This window comes from Anarhichas minor, unplaced genomic scaffold (assembly GCF_050575085.1).
Source record: "Anarhichas minor isolate MPS153535 unplaced genomic scaffold, ASM5057508v1 ptg000058l, whole genome shotgun sequence".
Taxonomy (NCBI): domain Eukaryota; kingdom Metazoa; phylum Chordata; class Actinopteri; order Perciformes; family Anarhichadidae; genus Anarhichas; species Anarhichas minor.
In genome coordinates this window covers 7,101,220-7,127,361 of record NW_027466504.1, presented here as the reverse complement: position 1 = coordinate 7,127,361, position 26,142 = coordinate 7,101,220, and the positions used below count along the sequence as shown (strand labels likewise).

Sequence of the window (26,142 nt, the reverse complement as noted above, 5' to 3'; positions counted from 1 at the left end):
CTTCTACCTCCTCGGGCCTGAAGCAGCCCAAATGAAACCATGTCTAGAGAAGTCTAGAAGGGAAACGTGTCTTAACAACTCATAGGCATCTGAAACGAGACAGGAGGCCCCAAGTAGACATTGCTTCTTTGTAAGATCTCACAAGCCAGACGGATTGGGAAAAGTATAAAGCGCACAGTATAAATACTTAATTAAAGTACCTGTACATCAAAATTGTACTTAAGTACAGCCAATGAGTGAGTATATTTGGTTACTGGGTGAAGACCCTAAACTTGATGCAGAAATTTGGCCCCAGATGTTTGGAAACACTTGCTTGCACAGCGACTGAATTCACAAAGCATGCAGTGAATGTTCTATTGTGGCCTTATATTAATGGCACACGGTCATGTAAAGTGTGAAACACCTTGAGTACTAACATCTTGTTGGATCCTTGGCTGAATTGGTTGAATCCGATTCTTTCAGCTGCTTGAAAGGGGAAGTGAGATTTGGGATTCTGGCAGGGCCAGAGTTGGTTGGCCAGATTAATCCCTCTCATGCAAATGCCCTCCCTCCCCTGTTGGGTCCCAGTCAAGCGTGGGGGTGTGGGGTGGGGGGGCCTCGGCGCTGGCCACAGCTGCTTCCCGTTTCTGCTAAATCACACAGCAGCCATCTGGACGAGGCTGCCGCCACCGAGCTCCTCCTGCCGGCCCCGACCGAGCCTCCGCAGACGGGCCCGGCCCTCAGAGCCCCGGCCCCTGCCTTCTGCTCCAGTGCCCGAATCCTTCGCTGCTCCTCAGAGGACCACACTCTTCAGGTCCTGGACACGGCACATGTCCACATGCTGGTGTGTGTGTGTGTGTGTGTGTGTGTGTGTGAGAGAGTGTGTTTGCTGCTTATGCTACAATGTACTCCCTTGATGTCACAATTTTAACACGACGGTCTCTGTGTGGACAAATGCCCCTGTGATGTTTCAGCCTTCTGTTTGGCATCCTTGGTGAATTCATATGAGGGAATGTTTTTAGTGAGCGTGTGGTTTATAACTACAACCACACTGAAGAAAAGATCGATATCTGACAGAAATTCGCTTTTATGCAAAATCTAAATACTTTGAAACCACTCATGGTAATCGTATGTGGAGAGGTGTTTATTTATTCTCCTCTCACAGTAAATTTTCTCAGTGTTTGTGTGTTGTGTACACAAATGCCAGTCATTCACTCTTCCTTGACAGGCAGGAGAGAGCAGCATCTTGAATGACATCTAAACTTAATTATTTCAGAAGGTTCGAGAGTGAGAAATGAAATCTCCATATTTTTTAAGAAGGTAAAAACTTTTCATTAACTCCAGGAATGATTTTCAGTTTAACGTGGACATTTTGACAGCTGGTTAATAATAATAATAATAAAAATATCCATATGAATTTATAGAGACGATCCCAAGTAGCTGCAGGTCTGTTAGCAGTGGACCTTTAGTCATTAAACACCTTCCTCCTTATTACTAGACTCATCCACAGTAACACACAACACTTGCCCACTCTTTGTGCATATATAAAATATCCTTTATTGATATTTTGCAAGCATAAAGCTCCTTCAAACCTCAAATGGCTCGTTTTCTTTCTGTAAATGAAACGATTCTTAGCCATCAAGTGCCAAAACAAAAGGCCAGGATAACATTTTCTTCTGATAAAATTCAAAATAAAACCCAGCAGCGGTCCTGTTTTCACCTCAAACACATTTAGTACAGTTGGACAGAAAGAGATGCAGCTTTTATTAACTACTCTACAAACAAACATCGAATAAATACAAAAACAGACAAGTGTGTAAATGTGATATAAATAATATGTAGGTTGTTACAAATACAAGAACAGGTTGAAACTTTGAAAGGGACGTGTGGGGTTATCTACACTGGTTGTTTTTATCGATTGCATTTCATTTTCTAAAATGGGTTTTACTGCACTGGAAACAACTGCAGAACATTTCGGACACTTCAATAAACAGATTTGTAAATGTGAGGATGTCGTTTCTATACTAAATCTAGAAAAAAAGTTGCTGCATGGTTTTCCAAAAGAAAAGACACATTTTATACATGTGGCAAACTGTAACTACATCATTTAAACCTATGTAGGATTGTGGCTCAGTAACTCTGCTGTGTTATCTTCACTGAACATCATTTTGCTTCTTTAAAAAAAAAAAAAAAAAGAAAAGACTACTCTCCCTTTTGAACACGGCATTTGAAAGGGGAAATAAAAGTCTTGATTTATAGTTGTACATGAATCTGTGTTCCACAAACATGCATACTTTGTATAAAAAACACAACTTTCAGACATCAACAGTGTATTTTACATCTTGTATTTCTTATGCATTTATTTCAGCTGCACGTCTGCATGACTGAGTGTGTGTGTGTGTGTGTGGCGTGTTGGCCACACACACACACCTGTTTATCTGTGTGGAAGTGTGTGTTCTCTGGTGGACGGGGCTCAGTAGCGATGCTCCCCCCGCGTTATGTGCGAGGAGAACTCGTATCGGTCTTGACTCCGGTGACCACAGAGGTTGCACTCGAAGGGGTCTCTGAAGCCATGGCAGCCCATGTGAATGGTGTACATGACGTGGTCCAGGAAGAGAACGCGGCAGTGTTCGCACCGGTACGCCCTCACCTGCTCCCCGTCCGCCGTCACCACCTTGAAGCCCTCGGACGCCATCTCCATGCTGGCCCGGATGGCCTCGTACTGCCTCTGCTGCTCCTCCTTCACCAGAGGGAGCATGCCGTTCCTCACCCCCGAGGTGATGTGGTTGGTCAGGTAGATGAGGCCGGACGCCGCCCCGCCGGGGCGATCCTCATTGTTGCTCTCTGTGTCCGTGGAGTCCTGGCCGCTGTGGCTGGGCGAGCCGTCCTTCTCGCTGGAGGCGGACTTGGAGTTGGAGAGGAGGAGCAGGTTCTCGGCCGCGTTGTCTTTGGCCGTCAGGCTGAGGCCCGTCCCCACGTGGCCCTCGGGCGCCAGCTTGTGCAGCGGGTACATGGAGCTGAGACCCGCGTCAGAAGAGGAGGCCGGGGAGGTCTGGACCAGAGGCCGGAGCGACTCGGCCCCCAGGTAGCTGATGGCGCTGTTGATGGCCTGGTCGATGACGTGGGGCTGAATCATCTCACCTGCTCCTCCGTCGTAGGAGAGGTCTGACAGACGTTTGTCGCCTGAGGGTTGGGAGAGAGACACAAGAGCAATGTGGAGGTTGTACTTCACTAACACGCTTGAACTTTCACCTCCGTCCTGTGATTACACCACATTAATACCGAGCCTGCTCCTCTCTAGCCGAGTTAGAAAATGACTCACTGTTTTTGTTTCTTCTGGTCTCATATTGGTATTTCTAGTCTCATACTAGCTTTTTTCCTGAGCCTCCTAATTTTCAGTCTTTTACTATGAACATTATCATCATCTGAATGTAATATTAATATACATGATCAAACACAATTTCAACATTCAAACATAGGCTTTTCTCACAGTGTTTAAACAAGTTAAAGGCACAATTCCTGTTGAGGCTGAACTGCAAAAATAGACTGTAAAACTGTAATAAACACAAACACATTGCAGCTTCACAGGCGCAGCGGTTACACAAATGTATCAGCAAAAGCAGCGATATTGTATATTACACAAAGGAAGCAGATTTCAGCCCTTACCCACAAACTTCTGTGGCATAGTGCTCTTACGCTTAGCTACGTTATTAGCTAGTCTGTCTAGCACCAAGGCTCTGTCAGATCCCATCTGGCTTAAGTCTTCCCTCTGCTCATTCTGGTTGCTTTCTTCCTTTACTACTGGAAAGCAAGACAGAAAAGTAGATTTCAGAGTCAAAGTGATTTGAGTTTGTCCTGTTTAAAGTGATGAGCTGGCGCCTGACAACACGATGGTATTTTCTGGTCTGATGGTAGGTTTTCTCACAGAGCGGACTATTCTGACACACCTGGTCTACAAATAAAGTATTTGTTCATGCTCACAGATGAGGTATAGATGTGTTTCTAGTCTAGAGTGCAGAGGTTTACAGCACCCTGCACATTAAATATCTCTACAGTCAGTTCATTCAATAGATGACTGGGTAAACATGGATAAATACAGAACTTTATCCTGACAACATGATTAAATTGACTAAATTATCCCTGCAATCATTTTACACAGCTGCAGAACTTCTGCGTGATATATTCGAATGGAAATGACCGTAATTTGACCTGACCTGTTGGAGAATTTAGTAACAGCTTCATGGTGCACTGCTGCTGCATGCATAGCGCGTCCTGCACTCGGGGTAAAGTGGGCCCTCAGATTTGGGTGAAAGTGAAGTGTGCGTCTCGTGAGGCACCAACCTGTGTAGATGCTGTTCTGCAGCCCCATGCACTGGAGGTAGTTGTGACACCGCTCCTTGTGCTCCTCGAGAGAGCTGCGCTGCTTGTAACTCCGCCCACAGTAAGCACACTTGTGGGGTTTTCCAACTGCAGAGAAAAAAACCCCACATTAGATCAGTGAACAAGGCAGTGCTATATTGTATGTCATGGTTTATATTAATATGATATTACCTTTATATCTATTTTGCTTTCGTTACACAATAGAGATTCAACCTATAGTTATATTTATATACTCTGCTGTTCTCACTGCCCTTTTTGGTGGCTCTTTTCCTGGAAAAATACAGGAACTGATTTTACATTTCCAGTTTGAGTGGAAAAAATAGATGAAGACAAACTGGGTATTTAGCGTGAAGAGTGGTAAGACAAAGAAAAGAGTACCGCCTACAAAGGGTTCATGGAGAGAAACCCCAACGAAAAAAGACCCGGCAGTACCGCCCACACAGCTGATCTTTGTAGCTGCCACTGAGGTCATGTCCTCTTACACATAGTGGGTATGTTATGAGCTGATTCTTGTGTAGAGCGTATATTTAAAAAAATGATGCCAACAAAATAAATAAATAAGGTATTTCCCCATCAGAAGTTTATTCCTGGTCTTGTGGAGAAGGCTTTTAAACTAGATAATAATAGACCCAAAGTTGTTGAATAAAATCTATTGAAATTGTAAATGAACAGTTGAATAATTAGAATGTTTTTTAAAAGGAGAGCAATGACCTCAGTATTTCTAAAAGTCTGGCTACGGCCCTCGTTTATTTTTGGTGTTTAGTCAATCCCAAAGTCCTGCTGCTTTAAAAACTTACAAGAGCACCAAATGTGTATTAATCCATGGCTGAACGTGGTCCCTAACACATACACTATTTACTGCAGTTTGAGCAATGTTTGCCAAAAACTACAGTGCCCTGCTCAGCCTTTTTGAGAAATGACATTATATTCATTGTGACCTGTTTTAGAGCCTGCCTTTGGTAAGAATGAATGAGCAGAGTGTCACAAACGCAGTAGAAAGTACTGACAGACTAACACGGTAATCGAAGACAGTAAAATAAATTGATTTAAGTTGAAACTGCTGTGCAAGAATCATTTTGCAGTTTATCCCTTCACTGTTCTGCTGAGCTATTCAGAGCAGGCTTTGTAAGTGTGCTGTTTACACCCAAATATTTCATTAGCACATACTTCTGCAAAGCATTTTGCAGAAAAAAAAAAAAGTGACACCATATCTACACCCTGTCAACTTCCCCTTGCATAGCACTAATCTCTCACCGTATGCACTGCGGAACAGGACATGCCTTTTGTAAAGGCAATCCAGGAGTTACCACGAGTGCAGACGTTTTCAGTGAGGGTGACCTTTGCGTACTCACCCGAGTGGGTGCGCAAATGGCCGGTGAGGGCGTCCCTCCTGCGACAGGCGTAGCTGCACAGGTGACACTTGAAGGGTTTCTCCCCCGAATGGAGCTTGATGTGACGCAGCAGGTTGCCCTTCTGGGTGAAAGAGGCACCGCACTGGCTGCACTGAAACGGACGTTCTCCTGAGGACAACAACACAACAGATGCACACTATTGTAAAGAGGCAGCTCAAAACACAACGCGTATGTTTTACTGGCACTCACTTTTATATGTTTTTATTTTATGTTCTTGATTTGTAATGTTTTGTCTTCATTGCACCACTCTCCCTGACCTCCCTGTGTTCGATCCCTCCACTGACGGGCGACAAAAGCACAAAGTCTCTGTCTTTTAATGCGTGGATGAAGGAGCGCGCTGCAGGAAATGTGGGGTCGCTGCACTACAAGCACGCCGAGCGCCAGAACAAGCCGGATGACGGAGCGTCTCCGGGGCAGAGAGCGCTCCAGCAGCCTGCGAGAGGGTTTCACAGCAGAGTGACACTCCATCTCTCCGTGCTCCCCCTGCCCCACCGGCTTCTGGCGCTCTGATCGAACAAGAGCCTTTCAGACTCAGCCTGCCAGTTCCGTAATGCACCATTGCCTAGGTCAATTTGATCTGAAAATCTCATTTTTTCCTCTTCTTCGTCTCTAAAATAAGAGCGGCACATCACAATGCAAATTCAGCCTCATTTGAATAAAGCGAAGGAAACACTTTGTGTTGAGAGCCAGTCTTCCTGATCAGCGCTTCTGGAATAAACCAATATCCAGCCTCTCCGAGTGTTGTGGCATTCTGTGAGAGCGTTTTAATATGGCTTTTTTTTTCCTTTTTTTCTCTCAAAGGCCCCCCATAAAATAAGAGTCACCAGTGAAGCAGCAAAAATATATAAAAAAGGAAATTCATTAAAAATGCATTTCAGGAGCAAAGACTCACCACAGAGTATTTTCTATTTAAATAGGAGGCACTTCATTATATCTTTTATTGTACTTTCTTTTGCATTTACATTAGTCGAGTGTTCCTTTCTTCCATTTTGAGTTTCATTAGTTTCTAAAGCTCGACAGCTAAGTGCCTTTTTCAAAAATGTTCCCCACCACTGGTTTGGCTTCATTACAATAGAATATCAATTTTGAAATTTGAAAAAACTTTTAATAGCCAGATAATTGTCACTTCGTAGAGATTCCATTTAATTGCCGCAGATATATCCTGTTTCTCAACTGAGGGCATGTTTTTTCGGACCAAGTTCTTCTCTGCTACTTTATCGCTGCAATAATTTGATAAGTTACTGTTGGTTGTTATGTGGTAATCCGGAGTCATTTAGATGAACAATAATGAATGCTAATGGTATGCTCAAAGTCTATTTCACGCACGATAGGAAGGCTTACATGCATACAGCCAAACGCCTCAGTATAAGGGTGACTGCAAACATAAGAACAGGCTCTAAAGTTTATTTATGCATAACGGTCCTGCTGGTGTTAGTAGGAGACAACCAATCTAAGCTTCATTTATGCCATTTAAAGTCTGAAGAAATGCTCTACGCATGTGCGGGAGCCACGGCAGACACCTTTCTACCCCTCATCCATCCTCTCATACTGACAGTGAACATGGGTGCACATGAAGGGCAAGAAGTATTGCAGGTGGCTTACCAGTGTGGCTTCGCTTGTGCACCATCAACACATTGGGGCCAATGCAAACTATCCCACAGATATCGCACTTGAGCTTCCCGTTGGGCAGCCGGATACCGCCGGCCGAGGAGAAGGCCTTGGCTTCGAGGCTCGGCTGTGAGCCGTTCACCTTGGCCCCCGAGGCATCGATCACGCGCAAGTCTTCCGCGCACTCTTCCTCCTCCACGCCATTCATGTCACAGGCCAGCCCATTCTCCTCATCACTGCGAGCCTCAACTTTAATGTTACAGGCTGGAAAAGAGGGCAAGGGTGGGGGCCACGGTTTAGAATACGAGCATGATTCTTCCATGATGTTATGTACTAAAGATGGGCAATTATCATGTGTGGTATTGAGACTGTGACATGAGAATAGATAGAGCTGCTTATTGTAACATTGTGGTGTAGCCTGGAAGTTGCGTTTGCCTGTTCTGAAAGGCTTCATAATAGGAAAGTGAAACGATTTTGTGAACCTGAGTGACTGTCCTCACTGAAAGAATTGATTTTTCTAATAAATGTTTGGTCGTTATATCGACTTTATCTCACTGATTGTTTCTAAAAATGCAAGAGAACTATTTAATTTTGTTTGGTGTGACTTGGTTTGTTCATTCTAAGTAAAAAACATAGTTTAAGTATGTCTTAAGTATTAATATTGTTCTTCTTAATCTTTAATTATTTTTGTTTTTATTTTATTTCATAATTTACCTGACAGATTGTCATAGATAAATTATTCCTCGTCTCATGTTTTGCATTTTATTTTGGTGAGATGCTTCCTTAAAGTTCTCTTCTTTTTTTTCTCTGAATGAGACATCACATTATGTGTGACATTGTTCTTTTTTTTTTTTTTACTTGTTCAAATAAATTACGTACTTTCTCATTTTATAAAGACTAATTTGATAAACTGAAACTGTGTTTCTTGTAGCCATGAAACTGAACTTTAATAGGACCTGGCTTTACTGTAGCCAATGTGTTTCTGTTCATCCCCTCGCTCCTCTGTCGGGACAGACACTGTGTTTAACGGCACTGCAACTGCACTATAGTATAACTAGGGCAACAACGCTTCTGCAAGGGAAAACCTCCTTTAGTGCACAATGCAACATTTTCATGTTTACCAGGATGCTGCAGCAAAACTTCAAAAGCTTCCCCTTTCACTTCAGACATTTCTGTGAATAAAGCCTGTAAAAAAATCAAGAAACTTCAGATAAGATCAACCTACTCATCTAAACCGTAGACTATACTGCCTAATTATTTCCCTGCCGCATGTCTGCACAGGGATACACAGGTAGATAGCGTGCTTACTGTTTGAGGATGTCAGTGATGAAGAAACACACAGATCATCTAGCACCATCACACTTTGGTAAAACAAATGACAGCAAGATAAACAGGAAACAGAGACACAGGAAGCAGTGTGAAACTAGGGACGACGGCGGTGTCTATCAGAGCAAGAGAGTGCGATGTACACACGCAGGCACACATAAGACAAACTCACATTCAGCCATTTCACTATGTAGAGGGCTTTTAATCCTCCTAATGCAAGCCTTTCAGAGTACAGAAACTAAATGCTGCATGATTGATGACTGGCAACTGTAATTTATACCAAAACTATAATCTCCACTAAATGTGTGGTGTTCCCAAAGTGATCACAAAAGAGAAGTGTCGTCTGTGCCGAACTACCTGCTCCTTCTTTTCCCACCACAGAGCAGTTAAGAGAACTGACAGATCTTGCAAGTCCCACAGCTACACCAGCTTGTGGTTTGCATGTCACGGTTGCAGCCTGGTTTCCCCATGCCTCTACCTCTGTTTGTACAACTGAAGAGGAAGAAGTGGAAATCATGAAATATAGGAATCCATGGAAAAGGGGAAGCTTCAGAAAGAGGGCCTGCCTAACTGAAATACCAAGAATTATGGAGAAGTGACAGAAAGGGAAGCATGGGAAGGGAATTGTAAAACAGCCTGTAACTGAAACCTGGTTGTTGTTGTTTTTTTTCTTTTGTAGGAGTTTTGTTTTCAACGACAGCCCATAAATCCCCTAATGTACAGAGTGTTAGACAGGAGGAGATGGAGCACACTAACAGATCATGAGATGTTTATGATCGCTTTTTCCGAATCAAAGTAGCATAATCCCATCGTCCATCTCCACGCATTTCTTTCAACAACAATCTGCTCATCTGTTAAAATTCTGTGGACAAACTCTCGTGTCTTGTTGCTGAGCAGATGAGATAAGAGAGACACCAGCCGTGCACGCATAGGGAAGGAAAGGCTTCACTGTTTGTAAAAACAAAATGGTGCTTATGTTCTATTAAAGTGGAAAAGCTGATGATGAGTTTCGCTAGTATTCATTACATCTTTCTTTTTTTAAATATAGCAAGCATTTATCCATTACTTTTCTCTATTTATCCATTACTTTCAACTATATAACCTTTTATCCACAACATTAACTATTTTGAGCTCTTCTAACGTTACCTATTTTACCCATGTATTCATTACTGTTAGCTAACTATTTTAAATGTGTACTATCCATTACTCTAACCTTTTATGCTTTTTAGCTAACAATTTCTCTATTTATCCATTCCTTTCAACTATTTAACCTTTTATCTATATCATAACTATTTTATCAATGTGTTAAACTGTTTATCTATTACTGTTAGCTAACGTTAACTATTTAAACTGTTTATCTATTACTGTTAGCTTACGTTAACTATTTAAACTGTTTATCTATTACTGTTAGCTAACGTTAACTATTTAAACTGTTTATCTATTACTGTTCGCTAACGTTAACTATTTATCCATTACTATTCGGTAACGTTAACTATTTCAACTGTTTCTTTATTACTTTTGGCTAACATTAACTATTTCTATTGTTTATTCATTACAGCTAACTGTTTCTCCTTTTCTACACTGCTACTACATTACACACACTCTCAACGAGTGGTGTTCCCCTGACTCATTATGAGAATGTTTTATTTTCATTTTTTTTGTTACATTAACTACAATCTTCCCCAGAAACACACCTGGTTGGGAAACACTCGCTAAAGACACGTTTGCACCTTCTATGACATTTTGTGTCAGGTTGAGCATGAGTCCTACTCACAAGAGAATTACAACCTGTACTAAGCAGCCGGAGCCATCTCTTTCGGAGACTTTACTTTGCACACGTTACAAATAATGGGTATGAATTTCTCACTCGAACCACTACTGGGTTTCAGTCAGGCATAAGCACTTCACGTAAGGAGGGATTTTTTTTTTTTAGGGCAAGTGATCAGGTTTGTACCATTTGCATATCACAGAGCTCGAAAGCAAAACTCTGCAATTGGCTACACCACTTCAACACTCTTAATTGAATTTATGGTTTTAGCCACATAACCTCTGGTTGCCACAGCTTTCTGGGTAACTGAAGTACTTTGCTAATGTCAACAGGGAGTTGTAAAATAATGTACCAATAAAAAGGCTGAATGGAACTATTGCTCAGTATTGGCAGGAGAGAATTTTCTCTGCACATGGAAATGTAGCTACGGTTACAGGAATACCTTCAATATAAAAATAATAAAAAACTAAATAAAAATATTAAAAGGTGTATACTGTAGGCTACATAAGAAATTGTGTTTCTTCACATTTATTTCAGAATTCTTTGAACAATTAACTTTAAAAAACCTTTATGTTTATCTGTGGTTGTCAGGTTTTCAGCCGGCTAAAGCAGCCAGAAGGGAACCATGAACGCTGGGCTGCCCCCCCCCCCCCCCTACTTCTCATGGATATGGGGAAGTTGTGACTGAATTGGGAATAGGAAGAAGGCTTTTTAATTTTTATCTTGTTTGTCACGGTCACACATCCTGATTTGCTCGTTTTGGGAAGCAAGGGTCGGACAAACAAAAAAGGTCGCAATAAAATGATTATAACCTGATGTGGATCTAATCCTCATGATGCAGATGAAGGGGTAGAATGAAACAATGACAAATACTGAGAGAAGTGACTTACTAATATATATCTAAAAAAAGCTATTGTACTAGTGTAAAAGACGTATTTTTGTACAAAAATAAGAAATAATTGGAAGATCGGAAGCCATTTAGCAAGTGTGTTAGTTCTGCAGCGTGGAAACACAGGGAGCCTGCTGGAGGTTCCTGTTACTGACTTGTGCTGCTCTCACTGCCTGAAAATAACCCCGTGTGCAAAACAGTGGGACCACATGTGTTAAACCACGCCAGTAACACTCTCGACACCAAAAACAGCCTGCTTTTCCCCTCACACTTTTTTTTCTTTCAGAAACTCGCCTCCACGTTTTCGGGAACTAGACGGCTCAGTCTCCCTCTTAGTCTCATGTCTCTGAAATAGCAAAGGCTACAATCTGAATCACCGAAAGTGAAAGAAAAATCATTTCACTGGGATGTCGAGAAGGCCATCGTACCGCCTTGTGACTTTAACCAAATATGCTTCCATTCAAATTTGTATATGAAGCAGCACAAGACAATTAAATGAATTTAGTTTGCATTTTTGTGACAATTTACTAAACACACTGATATGGGCCACAACAACCTTGCAGCGTTGTGAATACGCAGTGACGATCCCAGGCGGTGAAGACTTATTTGCAACAGGAAACAACCTGGGTTTTGAGGTTTTGAGCTTTCGATACTTTGAGGTCCGTGTCCCACATATAGTCCCCCTGCTTTTTGCCTTTTTTCACGACAGAGAACTGAGCAGCACATGATCCTGGGTGATAATTATAACTCATTCTGCCTTTTATCACAGAGGCAGCCATGCATAGATGTACCAGATACTTGCACTTCCCTTCTTTCTCTCTGCCCCTATATAGACACACGTACACACACAAGCGCGAAGTGATCGCACTCTTATAGGGAATGAACAGAAACTCACATGTAGTACATAAAGACGTACACGCCACAGCCAGCTGTGCCCTCTCAACTCTTATACGATGAAAGTCAGACATTTAGATCAGCTGCTTTCCGACTATTTCCCTTTTTTCCCCACAGATTGTACTAAACGTCCATCATTCCACTGAGATGAGATGCACACAGTCGTATAAAACATGGCTCTGCAAAAGCTCCCTAACTCGATTTAACACGTGTTGATTGTTGCCATCGCAGCACTTCGCAGAACTGATTTCTGAGCTCTGAGCTCAACAGTTGTAAAGTCAAACAGAGAGCCTTTGTGAGTAAGCGCGTGTGTGTGTGCAGGTGTGTGACCTATGTGGTGTAGTGATGTACTGATCTCTCTGAGCTCGGCCCTCTTCCTGAACTCTTTATCTCCAGGAGTGTTGAAACTGTCTGATGGCAAGTTCTTCTTAGGAAACTCTTGCACATCCTATTTCAGTTGAGCTGAGTTGCACCTCTTTAGGCACATTTCACATCTCAAACTTCGCAGAGTCTTTACGTTTCTATGTCTTCCATATCTCCTTTCTTTGTGATTGGTGATGATTTAATAAATAAAGTAAATGAATGACAATGGCCCTCATGTGAATTCACCTCATCTGAGTGCATCTTCAGAGCGGTGACGTTCCCTATCATTTTGGACATTCAGTGAACGTATTAAATGTTTATAATTTCATACATATACAACAACTTAGAAACATTACCTGTATTATTTAAGCTATGAAAACTGAATTTTATGTCTGATTCATCTTGCCGTCATGTAAAACTGATTAGCTTTTAATGACCAATAATGATTCCCCCTGATTTCTCACAAACCACCCATGTTAGGGGACTTGAGATAAATATACGGCGCCCCGATGTGAATCCCCCTAGCATGCTTCATCCTTATTTTCACCATGATATTCCCTGGCTTGATGTTCACAAACTCAAATCAAGGCCACATTAGCTATTCCTTAAGATTGGGCTTATTAATGACATGCCATGGATCAAAGGGATTTTTTCTTTTTCTTTTACCTTTTCTGCCAATGACCTAAATGTGTCTCTTTGCAGCTTTAAATTAATTTTTCCAAGGGATTTGGAACGGCAAATATCTCCCACTGGATGTGTATGGGATTAAGTTGTAAAATCATTTTAATGTCTTTTTTATGAATATATATGTTATGCTTTTGATACTGACATTACTTTCATTTAACCATTTTACACTGATTTGGATGCTTTGGGAGTGAACACATTACTGTTGGGAAAGGCACTGCGGTGGGTTTGACTCAGTTTTGATTGCTGCTTCATGGATACACTCAATTTAACGTAGCAATCACGCACTTGGATTACTTCATTCTTAATTCGCACAAGCGTCAGTGATGTTCTGGGTGGCTGTGGGTGCGTTTGGTGAGACGTTGCCTCGTACCTTTGTCCCCTCTGTTGTTCTGCTGGTGGGTGGAGCTGGCTGACAGGTCCTCGGGGACGGCCATGGGGTCCTCTGCCTCCTCGGACGTGTCGTTGATGGGGGGGCTGTCCCGGCCTGGGGAGACACACACCAGCAAACACACATCACTCACCACGGGGCCCCTCCACGTGTCTCATTCAGGAGACGCAAAATGTACCTCCGGGCGCTGTAAGAGCCCGTTTGTTGGGCCTATTGTGTCTACTTTCTGCACTCTACGGCTCAATCATGCAGTAGTCTTTTACCTGGCATCTGGGCCATTTCCTGGGCCTCCTCCGTCTCCATGCGGTGCAAGTACTCTAATGGGAGAGAGATGGAGATGTAGATGTGTGTGAGTTTAATCAAGTGCAGGCGGAGGAAACAACATTATAAAAAGGCAGAGTGGAGTAAAGGGTGTACTTCTCAGCGTGACTTTGTCACCTCAGTGAGATCACTGTTGTCAGCGCCGCAGACACACCACTGTCCCCCACATTACATTACAAAGAATCACAGACATTTTCATTACAAGTCTGACAGAGAGACTGAGCTCGGAGAGTGGCTTGGCTCCGGCTGACGGGGCCCGCTGGTAGCGGCGGGTCGCTGGGAACGGGCTTTCAGACCACATTTGTTATTTATTGTTAATTTCCTGCCACGTAATCATCCAAAAATGCAAACTGACTGCCGCAAAATTAAGCAGAAAATTAACTGGCCCCAGGTCACGAGGATGCGGGTGTTCTCCGCTCACAGCTGATCGGCGCTCGTGTTCTCTCTAATTTACTGAGCATGCATCGCTGAGCCCGCGGCCTGGGCACAGACGCATGCGAGCCACAATCAGAAACAAAGAGCGGGGAGGACAGAGAGGGAGAGTAATAGAGAGGAGAAGGGGACAGAAGAGCAGCGAGATAGTTATAGAGGCAGAGACGTAGACAGCAATGGGAGGGCAAGAAGTCAGGAGAGCGAACGCAACAGGAAGGCGCGGAGAAAAGAAAAGAGACAGAAAAGCAGGCCGAAGGACAGAGAAGTTCTCTTTATTTATGAATTCTTCTTTTTTTTTTTTTTTTTTAGAAGCAATCCTCCGGCCAGGGCTGAATATCTGAGGAGTCACCAGTGCTCGTGGCCCCATTAATAATGGATGGCCCTCAAGCCTGCAGCAGATGGGCCCGACAGCCTCAGCCCCAGCTCCGCCACTTCAAGAAGCCCTTGGTGGGGCCGCTGCCCAGTCCAAGCAGCCTCACAGGGAGAAGTGAAGCTCCCGAAAATAGCGAAACAAGCCCAAGGGAGAAGGGGAACCTAGGCCTTCCTGTTTTACTGACAGATGGCTCCACACATTTGGAACAAATAGTGGGAAGCGACCGGGCCGCTCTGTCGCAACGCACAACATTCTGCGGAGTCAAGTCAGGAGCTCGGTGGCATGCAGACGCCCAGGATGCAAGTGTGAGGGGGGGGGGGGGGGGGGCAAAGGTCACTGGTGCAGAAGATTTGTTCAGCACAACACCGGGGTGTTGCGTGTTACTGCGCTGAGCTTTGCCTCTGTAGCTCCCTTCTTCAGCATCTGGAGTTTGGAGGTCGGGGGCAGAGGGCGGGTATATTCTCATGTGCCATTTTTTTTTGTTTTTTTCTGGGCAGATGGCGCGAAGGGGAAACACGGATGTGTTGGCGGAGGGGGGCTTCAGCAGAAATAAAAAAGAGAGTTCCTACATTCAGCCACAACCCACTTGCGTAGGCATGTGGAAAGTAAGGTGCACGAAGAATATTCAGGAAGTTGCTATTTTGTGATACTCTTTTCATGCTGTTTTTATATTCTGTGTTACCGACATTTTATTTTTACTATTTTAAAAACATATCCCATTTAGTTTTTAGTTGGGATTTAGATACGTGCTTTAATTTTCCCTCGCCAAAGATTAAAGTCCTACTTTAATGACATACTATTTTTTTTTTTTTTTTTAAAGATCATCTACTGTGCAACTTAAATATTTCCATCCAACTTAACAGTCATGACTTATTTGTCATTTATTTAATCAAATCAAACTGAAATTATGAAAATAGCAGGATTTTCACGCCTTTCTGCTCATGTCCTGGTTGTTGTTGGGGTGTGTGTGTGTGTGTGTGTGTGTGTGTGTGTGAGAGAGTGTGTGTGAGAGCGTATGAACTGGGGGCAGGTGGAATCTTTCAACCAGTGAAATGGAAGTCACAGAAAAGACTTTTGACACATAGTGCAGGGGGACTGGAAAAGTTTTGGTCTGAGTATGTCAAGTGAGGAGAGGCAGGAAGAGGCTTGTGGGTTGACAGAATTCTCGGTCCTCCTCCTGTGTATGTGTGTGTGTGTGTGTATGTGTGCATGCGTTTGGTGTGGGGGGGGGGGGGGGGGGGGGGGTTTAGAGGCGTCTGCTCATAGTGAGGTGCAAAAGCAACACCAGGGAGCAGGGTGGAGATGAGAAACAACAAAACCGTTAACAGATACTGAGGACCACACCAGCAAAGTTTGGATACCCAGGAGGAAGCTTAAGGCACTGGTGTGTATGTTTAAATGAGCACACATAGTACACACTTAAAACGCACAGTCAACACTGGACCACACGAAGCAACACTCGAGTACGGAAATGGGGAAAAAGACATTTGTGTGTTTCAGTTAGAATTGAAACAAGTTTTATGTCATTAATTCTTTTTTTTAAATAATCCAAAAATCAATTTCTTTATTATAATCCAACATTATAGCGTAATTTGATTTAAAAAAAATCTGTTGCCTTTAATTAAATGATTAAACATTTAAAAACAAAATAAAAGTGTGATTTATGGCCCAGGAGGTTCATGTTAAATATCTTTTTCATGTATATGCTTATGACAATTAGACTTTTGGCTGAAATAAAACACATTTATAAGTATATATAATATTTTGACACTATATAAACTCAGTTTCCTCGCACATTAATGCTGACCTCACTCCTGATTACATGCACAAACATTACGAATCATAATTCTCTATTCTCACACACTCCACTAAAAGTTTCCACTTCAGACAGTCACGAAACAGACCTACTGACGATTAATGAAAACATCTAAATTCATAATTTTCACTCCCATGCGTGGGTCGTATGAGTAGTAATGAAGCTGTGGCCGCTTTCTTATCAGCCATTAGGATTAGAGATTAGCCCACACTGCCAAGCAATGTGGTGCACGGTCACCTTTGTTCATATGCACATGGAGACTCATCAGTAATTCATGAAATGTATGGGTGTGAGTGGGTAGATAGTGTTAGCGGATGTGTTCTGGGAGCCCGCCGAGGGGGTGAGGGGAGAGTAAAGGTGCGCTGAAGAGAAGTTTCCTTCATTTGCATCTGACACACTTCACTACTCTGCTATTCAGACAGTACAATCATTTTAATAACTGTCTGCCTTCCTCCCCCCTCCCCCCCCCCCCCCCTCCTACTTCTGTTTCTACTGACAAGAAAGATGATGTATCTGCAGACAGATTTGCAGCACTTTCCGCACTTCTCTTTCCAACTGAGATATGAAAAAGTCTTATGTGTGCAGGTACCGGGGTTCCTTTCTGAGTTTTTAAAACATCTAAAACTGACGTATCTTTTCTTCTAACTTTGCCGAGCGTTAGTTCATGTTGGATATTTGCATTTAAGTGTGATTTGAGTGAATTATCAACTTCCCTTTCATGTTTCAAACTCATAGAAAAATGACTTTATACTTGAAAGTAAAATTCAAATGCGTTCATATTTGTTAAAAAATAAAATAAATCATATTACATCAAACAAAGATGCTCTCCTGCAGTTTAAGCTTGGAAAAGAAAGTAATGGAAACTCATTGACTTGGTGCTTTACATCTGAGCAGCGCCACTTTAAAGATAAAATGATGAAGTTACATTAATTCTTAATTTGATCAAAAGCCAATATATATATATATATATATTATTTTTTTTGCAGGTGCTCAACTTCGACAAGCAGGAACTTTATTTGGTACGTGTTGAAAGGATGAAAACACTTTATTTCCTCAACAGTTTGCATCTCTGTTTTTCTGTCTGGGCGTTGATGAACTACTTTCCACCTCAGTGTAAAAAGTCCTGCCTACATGTGTGTGTTTTTTCTCTTCCCTTCACGCAGACGTTTAACAACTAACTGAGACTGTGGTTCGAACAGGTGAATACAAAGATTAACGGTATGAGAAATTATCAGATGTATCGATTATTAATGAATACGAGCGCTACAGTTTGCGTAGTGATTTCCTGTTTAAGCAGCGCTAAAGTATTTTCACATACGGTTTGGGTTTTTGGCCCCGGACAAAAATTGCGTCTTAATCAAAAGTCATTTTCCCCCTAAAATGTGTTTTAATATTGTAATAAACTTAAAACAGCCCTACAGAGGGATTATCTGAAGTTTACTGAGCGCGCACATCTGTTGCAACAGGTGCTGTAACAGGAGCGTAACAACCTATTAAACAGGTTAGAATTAGAGCGAAATGCCTCGATAATTAGTAGGAAATCTTAGACATTACATTAGTGTTTTAAAATAAATCCAAGTGATTGTGAAATAATTGATCCATGTGTTCCCAAAAGAAAAAGAGACAGGAAAAAAAGGGGAACATTCCACTACTTCCGTTAAAAGGCTAACTATTTAGTAACGAACGCCACGGAAAAGTGAGAATAGTTTTCTGTATTTCCTAATTAAACGGTAGTCTGCTTTGTTAGTCCGCTACATGTCCTGCACCGGCGGAGAATAACGCGCACCAAACGGGATCTGATGCTGCGGCGCACCTGCACCGAAACTATAAGGAGTCTTTTCTTTTCTCTTTTTTTTCCAGTCAGGTGCCAAATGTTTCCTAAAACTCTTGAGAAGAAGTTTAATTTAGAGGTGTCGCTCGAGCCTTCGAGGTCGGCGTGGAGCTGAAAAGCGCGGTGGAAGTCACTTTACCTGCTATTCCTTGAGTTTGCAGTATGAAGTTCTTCCAACTCTCCCCGGCTCCATGTGCAGAAGGTCGCAGCGCCGCAGCGGCCCCATGGAGCTGCGCCCTGAGTCCCTCCCCTCTCCACTGCACTTCCTCGTTCCAGCCCAACATGACTATGTCTCTGAGCTCGGCTGGGGCATTTTGCTCGCTTTTATCCACAGGCCGAATCTGCAGCGGGGAGTCGATCCGCCGAGCCCTTGGCACTTGCTTTGTGCCGTGCCAATAAAAGCCGACACCCAGTAGACCATTACTGGCAGCCATGCATGAGATGGGATGAGGCGCGCGAGGAGAGTGGACCATTCATTGTTTATTTATTTCATTCTCACCGAGGAAGCTGGGGGGGGGGGGGTCTCCTTACTTGCATATTGGACAGCTCCCCTTCTGTCACCTGTTCTGGCAGTCCATGAAATTAACACAAGTGTTTCCTTTCCCATATAATGAGTTTCTTTCTCTTGCTCTCTTTAATGTTTCATCCATTTGCTTTAGCTCTTTCTCTCCGGTTATGGCTGCCCTTAGAGTCAAAGCATTTGGTCTGTCCCGCCTCATCACATCAGCCAGTGTCCAGATGTCACAACCTGAGCACCTTGTCTCTTTATTATTATTTTCAACATTTCACTCTTTGTTTCTTTCTGTTTTGAGATGTGCGTCCTTGCAGAGTCACTGGATCCGTCCCGCAGAAGTGCATTATGTTCACTGAAATGTGGTCTTCCCTCTGGTTCTGTGTGCAAACCAACGCTGAAGCCACTGGCTCTGCGAGTCCAAACCCATCGGGGACATTTCAGTTTCGGGTGAGCCCTGTGTGACCCTTGACTTTGTAGACGTTTTGCTGCAAAAGTAAATCACCTAAATTCAAAACTGCTGGAAAATGACTTCAAACTGAGATCCACAACATTGAATGTAAATTAGTAAACAGTCACCACACTGTAAGCCTTTACTGCGTACAGCAGCACTTCATCTCCCTCCATTCTGCCATCATTCATGCTGATAGTATACGAACATGTAAGACTTTCCAATTTTCTTATAATGGCAATCTAAATGTCCATCTCTTGCACAGACGCGTAGCTAAAGCCACAGAGTGATGGGTGCCGATGTACTGCCTGAAACCATTAAAATAAATATAAATTATCGATTAATATTGATGGTAATTCTAAATAAATAATGAGTTGCACCTCTAAAATAACTCATTATTGTCTTGCATTAATATCTGGCGATTTGGTTCTCTGCTGTAATTACTGTATAATTCAAATTACTGATGCACTCTAAGCTTGTACTATAGTTTTTCCCCTCTATGCTGATTAAGTTTGCAATAGTTTGTACTCAATGTCCCAGAATAAACTGTGGTTATACTCTGTGAATTTGCCTTCCACTGTTTTCTGTGTTTGTGACTCTCCCCCCCCCCAGTATCCCACTGTCCCCAGTCCCCGCAGAGCACCCTTATCTCAGGAGAGGCCGTGTGTGTGTGTGTGTGTGTGCTGGATAGCTGAGTCACCTTTCGCAGGAGGCTGCCCTTATCTCCTAAGAAGCACAACATTCAGGCAGTTGGTTGCAAAAGGAGGAACTTTGGGCAGGAGCACTGTGGCCTACTGTGTCTTCACGGCCGCATCACGGATTGCAGCAACGCTCGCCGACTTCCTCACAGCCCGGCGCTGCATTTCTCTATAAAAAAGGTCAGAGGCTGCATGCAGGTTTTTTGGACGCACGACGCAGGTGTGAAGAAAAAGCTGCAGGTCAGGACGAAGGACTCCTCCGCACGGAGGGAATGCTGGGACTGAAATGTGACTCATGCGCTATCAGCGAACGCAGAGGGGTCCGATCATGACTGTGGTCTTCCATGCCCCGGAGATAATGTCCCGTCCCAGTGACACAGCAGCTTCACTCCTTCACATACAGTCAAGATTTTAGAGAAGTTGCCGCTGAGGTGGGATCCAACACTCACCGCTGGCTGAGTTGCTGATCATCCTCCTAACGTCTGCTTTCTACAAAACACAGATGGTATTATTCAAGTGGATATGCCGGCAAATTGATGGAAATTTCCGCAGAGGGCTTCAAGGTTTCATATGATTACTAAATTCAAATCAAACTAAACACAGCCCTCTGCTGCTCCAGGTTAATCCACAACCTGAAGCAAGCCATGTTGCTGTAATTAATGTCATTACCTGGCAAGTCTCAAAACATCATCAGGCAACGTAGCCGCTCGACTACCGAACAATAGGCTCCGGCTGGTTCTTATTTCATGGATCTTTAAGCAGTATTCACTGTTTCACATTTGGAAGCACGGGCAGCATGTAACCCTTAATTGGTTTCAACACCTTAATAAGTCAAAGGCGTTCAAGACTGATAATCACATTAAATAGTCCAATTTATCTAAAAAGTCAATTGCAAAGTGAAAAACTCTCTTTCTTTAGGAATGCATTATGCTGCGAGGATGTCAGAGTAAATTAAATTCCCCTCTGCACACTAAAGCATCTATTTCCTTATGGTAATTATCTGCTGGAGTAGACGTGTCACTAGAAGGAGTCAGGCATGCTTGACATTTAGCCTTTTTATGGAGCGGCGATGAGTAAAAATTAAGATGAGGAAGAGGAAATTAATCTCCAGCCCAGGCAGGCATTGAGAGATCCTGGAGGATAGCGGCTGAATCAATCACGATGTTTGTGAGCCTGTTTTCAAAAGGAGCCAGTGATGAGATTCAGACCACAGGCTGGAAAATCTGAGAAAGGAGGAGGAGGAGGAGGAGGAGGAGGAGGAGGGCGCTTATAGCAAATAGAGTTGTGATTGCCATGAGGAGGTTTACGCCATTTTATTGGTTTTAAATACAACAGCAAACGTGCAAACTTGGGTGCGATGCCAAGTTTAAAGAAACAATTCGACATTTTGAGTAATGAAGTTTTGAAATGTAAAACAAGGCATCAATAGGATAAAAAGTGTTTTGTTGAAAGTAGTGAGGAGTAGAAACGGGCCGCCTTGATTCATTGTTATTAGACAGAAACAAGTGTGTTCTGCAGGTAACAGCATTAAGCTTCTTTGGTACAGGATTTCCTTGGAAGAAAAGGGAATGTTTGGAACATGAATTTCAGCATTATAATATGGTAGTTACCATTTTTGACTTCCAAGAATGGTCATGTGATTTTGAAGGTGTTACGCTGATAGCAGCATATAATATTGTGAAAACATCAGCCCGGAATACCTCATTATTATCGAGTCGTTTTAACCCATTAATGTCACCGCATTACCTTATTGTTACCAAAATGTAATGATTTTGCCTTGTTGCGATCTTTAAATGTTTCCCCATTATCACCCTTTGTTTGGGCCCTTTGTTTGGGTTATATACATTTCAGTCTAATATTACCCATTGCTAATACCAAGTAATTACCTGGTTATTTCTTTGGTAATTACACGGCATTATATAATTATTACCTAATTATTAACCACTATTACCATGTTATTACAGAGCTGTAATGTGAAATGCTACCGAATGGTTTTCTGCTGCTGGGCAGATTTTGTTACCTTCACACCGAGCCAGGTTAGCCGTTTCCCTGATTCCAGTCTTTAAGCAAAGCCTCCCGAACTGTTTTCTGGCAGTAGCGTCATATAAAGCACGCTGATACTGCTGTTACTATTTAAACATCTTCAAACGTCCTAAACAGGTGAAATAATGATCACTAATCAGTTTGAAAATGCTTAAGTTAACAGTAGCCGAGTCCGATCCGTCCATCACTTAACAAAGTGGTGAACATTGAATGCTGGCCTTCTCAGTCAAGTTTGTCCACCACATTAATTGGTGGTTACTAGATGTCAATCACCATCTGAGCTGTTTGCTGATATCAGGCCAAAAGGAAGAGTGCACGCTCTAGATTTACTGGATTCACTACAGTGCAAACAAAACGATCAATCTTAACAAATCTACAGTGTATGTTGGTATGATTTATAACTCTGAACTGAAGGGGTTGTTTCAAATCTTTTAAACATGAAGTGAATTGTTGTTCAGTAACACATTGCCATAAAGTGTTTCAGTAACGTGATCACTATTTTTCAGTAAAGGGTAGTAGCCTATATCGGTTTGCAGTTGGAAATTCAGCTGCTACGTTTCAGTTATCAAACCCAGCGATGCGCCGTTACTTTGACTTTGGGAGTCGACTTGTGTGCGGTCTTACCGGGAGTTTGACGGAGGGTTGATATCAGTTCTGCACTCAGTCCAGGACATGTTAGCGTGACGCAGGGCCTGGAGGTACGGGGAGGCAGTTAGCGTCTATCAAAAGAGGGGAAAATGGGACTCCCGGTAACTCCAAAGTTATTGTATTTAAACGTGTGTTCTTAGCTGGCTTGCTAACATTGCCCATTAGCCTTGGGAGTCTTCTGGGTTTGTTCAGAGCTGGAAGGTGTGTGAGGCCCATGGCCTCTAAACAAAGGCAGACTGCTAAAAACAATGTATTGTTTTTAATTACTACAAATGGTAACCACAGAATATGTGTAGAGGATTTCCAGTTGTTTTACGCAGCTGTACTGAATAACAAATTTAAAAAAGTAACAAATAATGTTTATTATTTGTATTGTTGAGTAACTAGTTGAGTAATCGAATTACCTTTTCAATGCATAATGAGTCATTTATTTTTTTGGATTAAAAAAAATTAACCCTGGTGATGACTAATAAAAGATGCTATTGAGCTGCATTGTGGGAAATGTAGGATCTGACACGTTTGGAGTCTGGACCATATCTAGACTAATCTGCTGCTTCAAATCTGACCCGTTTAAAAAAAAACTTCTCTTGCGACTCCCCAAAACCTGTATTGAAGGGCAATACTTAATCATTGAAGTGCCCCTTTAATGACAAGCTGTGTAAGGTAATTGAGATGTGGTTTAGAATTGCGATGCATCGGTGATCACGTGATCTTAAACCCTCACAAAAATCACCAGCGTTCAAGTAGAAATCCGTGTGCAATGTAAATCTAAACAAAATATAGATGAAGAGAAACAGGAAAACCAGCTCATCCCTACTTCCTGTCTAAGTATGAAGCTGCACAAACCACAGACATGAAGCTATAGCTGGCAGACACTTCATAATAATGTCAATTTGCATGACAGTCACATCTAGAGAAAAACTAACAGCTCAAATTATGTGTGCAGGGTAAACTGCAGACTGTATGTAATATGTACTTTCTGACCAAATTAGCTTGGGTTGATACTAAAATGGGACTCATAATGGATCTGTGATACCTGCCATTGTTTGTTTTTTTATACTGTTAAAAATGTAACATTAGCGCATAAAATCCTTACTTCCCTCAATATTTTCTGTTTGGTCCCTCTCTTTGCCCTTCATGAACCACAAAGTGTGTGGGCTCAAATACACACACACACACACACACACACACACACACACACACACACACACACACACACACACACACACACACACACACACACACACACACACACACACACACACACACACACACACACACACACAATGAGCTAGTGAGCGAGTCAGTGAGAGAGCGAATGTTTAAGAGGACAATGCGAGAGCTCACTACCCGGAGTTAGAAAACCACTCATCTAAATCAGGGAAATTATGATAATGTGGCATCTCATTATTCTCCAACTCACTCCGAATCAGTCACTGACATCACATCATTATAGACGTATTCATACAAACAGATTGGATGGCATAAAAAGGGAAGCTGACACCTTCAAAACTTTCTCATCGGCTTTGTCTACTGCCTCCTCGCGTGCTTGCGTGTGACAGGAAGCACAGGTCTCAGGAAGGGGTTGCAGGGGGTCACGGTGGTCACCAACCGAGACAGGGGCGCCGCATGGCCAAAGGTAGGGCTGTGAAGATATCACCATTTTAAGTCAGTAAATTATCATTTATTCTGGATCACGTAAAAATGAAACACCAAATAACTGACACTGCTATAGGCTGATACTTAAATAATACCCATAGGCACTTGTGTAATGAGCGAGCTTTGGCAAGCAAAAATCCAGAGGTCGTCTGACCGTTGCTGCAGACAGTTAATCAATCCAAGTGCTTGTCTTTTTTTCTGTTTTGGGGAAAAAATATGGGAGGCCAGCCTAATCAGCAGAGGAAACAGATCTCAGGGGCTGTCGGGCACCAGGAAAATGGATCTAGGTTGTGAAAAACCACGATTACCACGAGCTGCTCTGGATTCAGCCATCTGGAGATGCCTGCTCCAAAAGCCGGTAAAGTTCGCTCAATTGGGGCCCAACTAGGAAACAGGTTTACGCCTCCTTAACAGACAGACAGCACTCCCAGAGCGGAGGGATGTTTGCTCTACACAGTGAGCTGTGCTAAAAGTACTCACATTCTTATTCATTGTACACTGACATTATCACTGCATTATCATTAAGCTGACACTTTCTTTTTTTATTTACATTTTCTGAAAGGAAATATTTTCCACTGCTCTTGATGCCATTGGATAAAAACGCTTGCTGTGAAGTCTCCTCTACGCAAGAATGTTATTTTGCCCTCAAATTAACCTTCTTGTCATTTTCAGGCCCAGTTTTCCAAGACTTCCAATTTCCTTCCTGTCTGTCTTCGGGAACGACATCCATTGTTTTTAATCACTGAACATTTTCAATTACTGTATCAACTGACCATTAACTTGTATCTCATCGGCCCACTCATCCAAAAAAAAGGAACACATGTAGCTGATGAAAATGGCAAAAGTGATGTCAGTCAAATACATACAGGCACAAGCTAAACATCTAACAATTGTGAATGAAATGCAAAAATGGATAATTTATTATTTATTATATTAACTAAATTAATTGTTTGTTTTGCATGCCCATCTGCAAATAAAACTGTAGGTATTACAAATATTTCTCATTTTTAAAAAACAAACAGATGCCATGTATTTGTCTTCATTTGACTGAATTTGTTCTGTTATATGTGCCTCAGGTGATTCAGAATCAATATTCCTTGGTGAGGATTGTCAAGAAGGTTTTGCTCTTTATAAAACGACTACTTGTCTTAGTCCTTTAGCACTACATACTAATGAAATACTTGCTGAAAAATGTATCAAACACTTTAAATTATTCATTTACTGAGTACAACCCACTGCAGTCTTGGTATTAATGATGCTTAATCTGAGCTGTGTTTCATTCATAAATGAATAGCAGTAAAATATGAGCACATCTGTGTGGTGAAGTCAGACTATAACCTGAGGCACGGTGTCAGTGGAGTGCATTAGATCGCCCTCCAGTGGATATTTCTGAGCATTCATGTCCAATGTATTAAAATGAATGTGTATTGAGGATATGAGTCGAGCTGGGAGAAGAATTTTTTGTTTTGTTTTTACAGATTCATCAAATAATTGCGAGCAATGAATAAAGTAGTGTTTGCTTTGAGTCCTTGTCAGGTAATGGTTTATTTTGCTGCCTAAGGGGCCTCATAAAAGTCACTGTGAAGACTCACCCGGAGGAGCCTGCAGGACTGGAGACAGCTGGGACAGAGACTGCAGCATCAGCAGCAGAGTTTGCATAAGCAG

General features: G+C 42.4%; 1 protein-coding gene and 1 long non-coding RNA gene across 11 annotated transcripts; one reads left to right on the top strand and one right to left on the bottom strand.

Moving 5' to 3' along the window:
• Positions 1–1,510: 1,510 nt before the first annotated feature.
• On the bottom strand, positions 1,511–20,490 carry ikzf1 (IKAROS family zinc finger 1 (Ikaros)). Of its 10 annotated transcripts, XM_076076607.1 has the most exons (10): positions 20,130–20,489; positions 18,999–19,466; positions 13,958–14,011; positions 13,677–13,790; positions 8,501–8,564; positions 7,374–7,643; positions 5,712–5,879; positions 4,321–4,446; positions 3,646–3,780; positions 1,511–3,162 (listed from the first exon to the last, which is right to left on the bottom strand). In XM_076076607.1, exons 2-10 carry the CDS (start codon positions 19,002–19,004, stop codon positions 2,453–2,455), a joined length of 1,647 nt encoding a protein of 548 aa, XP_075932722.1. In that variant the 5' UTR covers positions 19,005–19,466; positions 20,130–20,489; the 3' UTR covers positions 1,511–2,452. The 10 variants fall into 10 exon arrangements, with proteins under 10 accessions (XP_075932722.1, XP_075932721.1, XP_075932725.1 ...); XM_076076606.1 differs by lacking the exon at positions 18,999–19,466 and having other exon boundaries at positions 20,130–20,490; XM_076076610.1 differs by lacking the exons at positions 8,501–8,564; positions 18,999–19,466 and having other exon boundaries at positions 20,130–20,487.
• On the top strand, positions 17,207–26,002 carry LOC142932637 (uncharacterized). The gene is made up of 5 exons (XR_012947508.1): positions 17,207–17,221; positions 17,623–17,655; positions 17,800–17,854; positions 18,497–24,835; positions 25,150–26,002. It is a non-coding gene; the product is annotated as an uncharacterized LOC142932637 (long non-coding RNA).
• Positions 26,003–26,142: the final 140 nt, after the last annotated feature.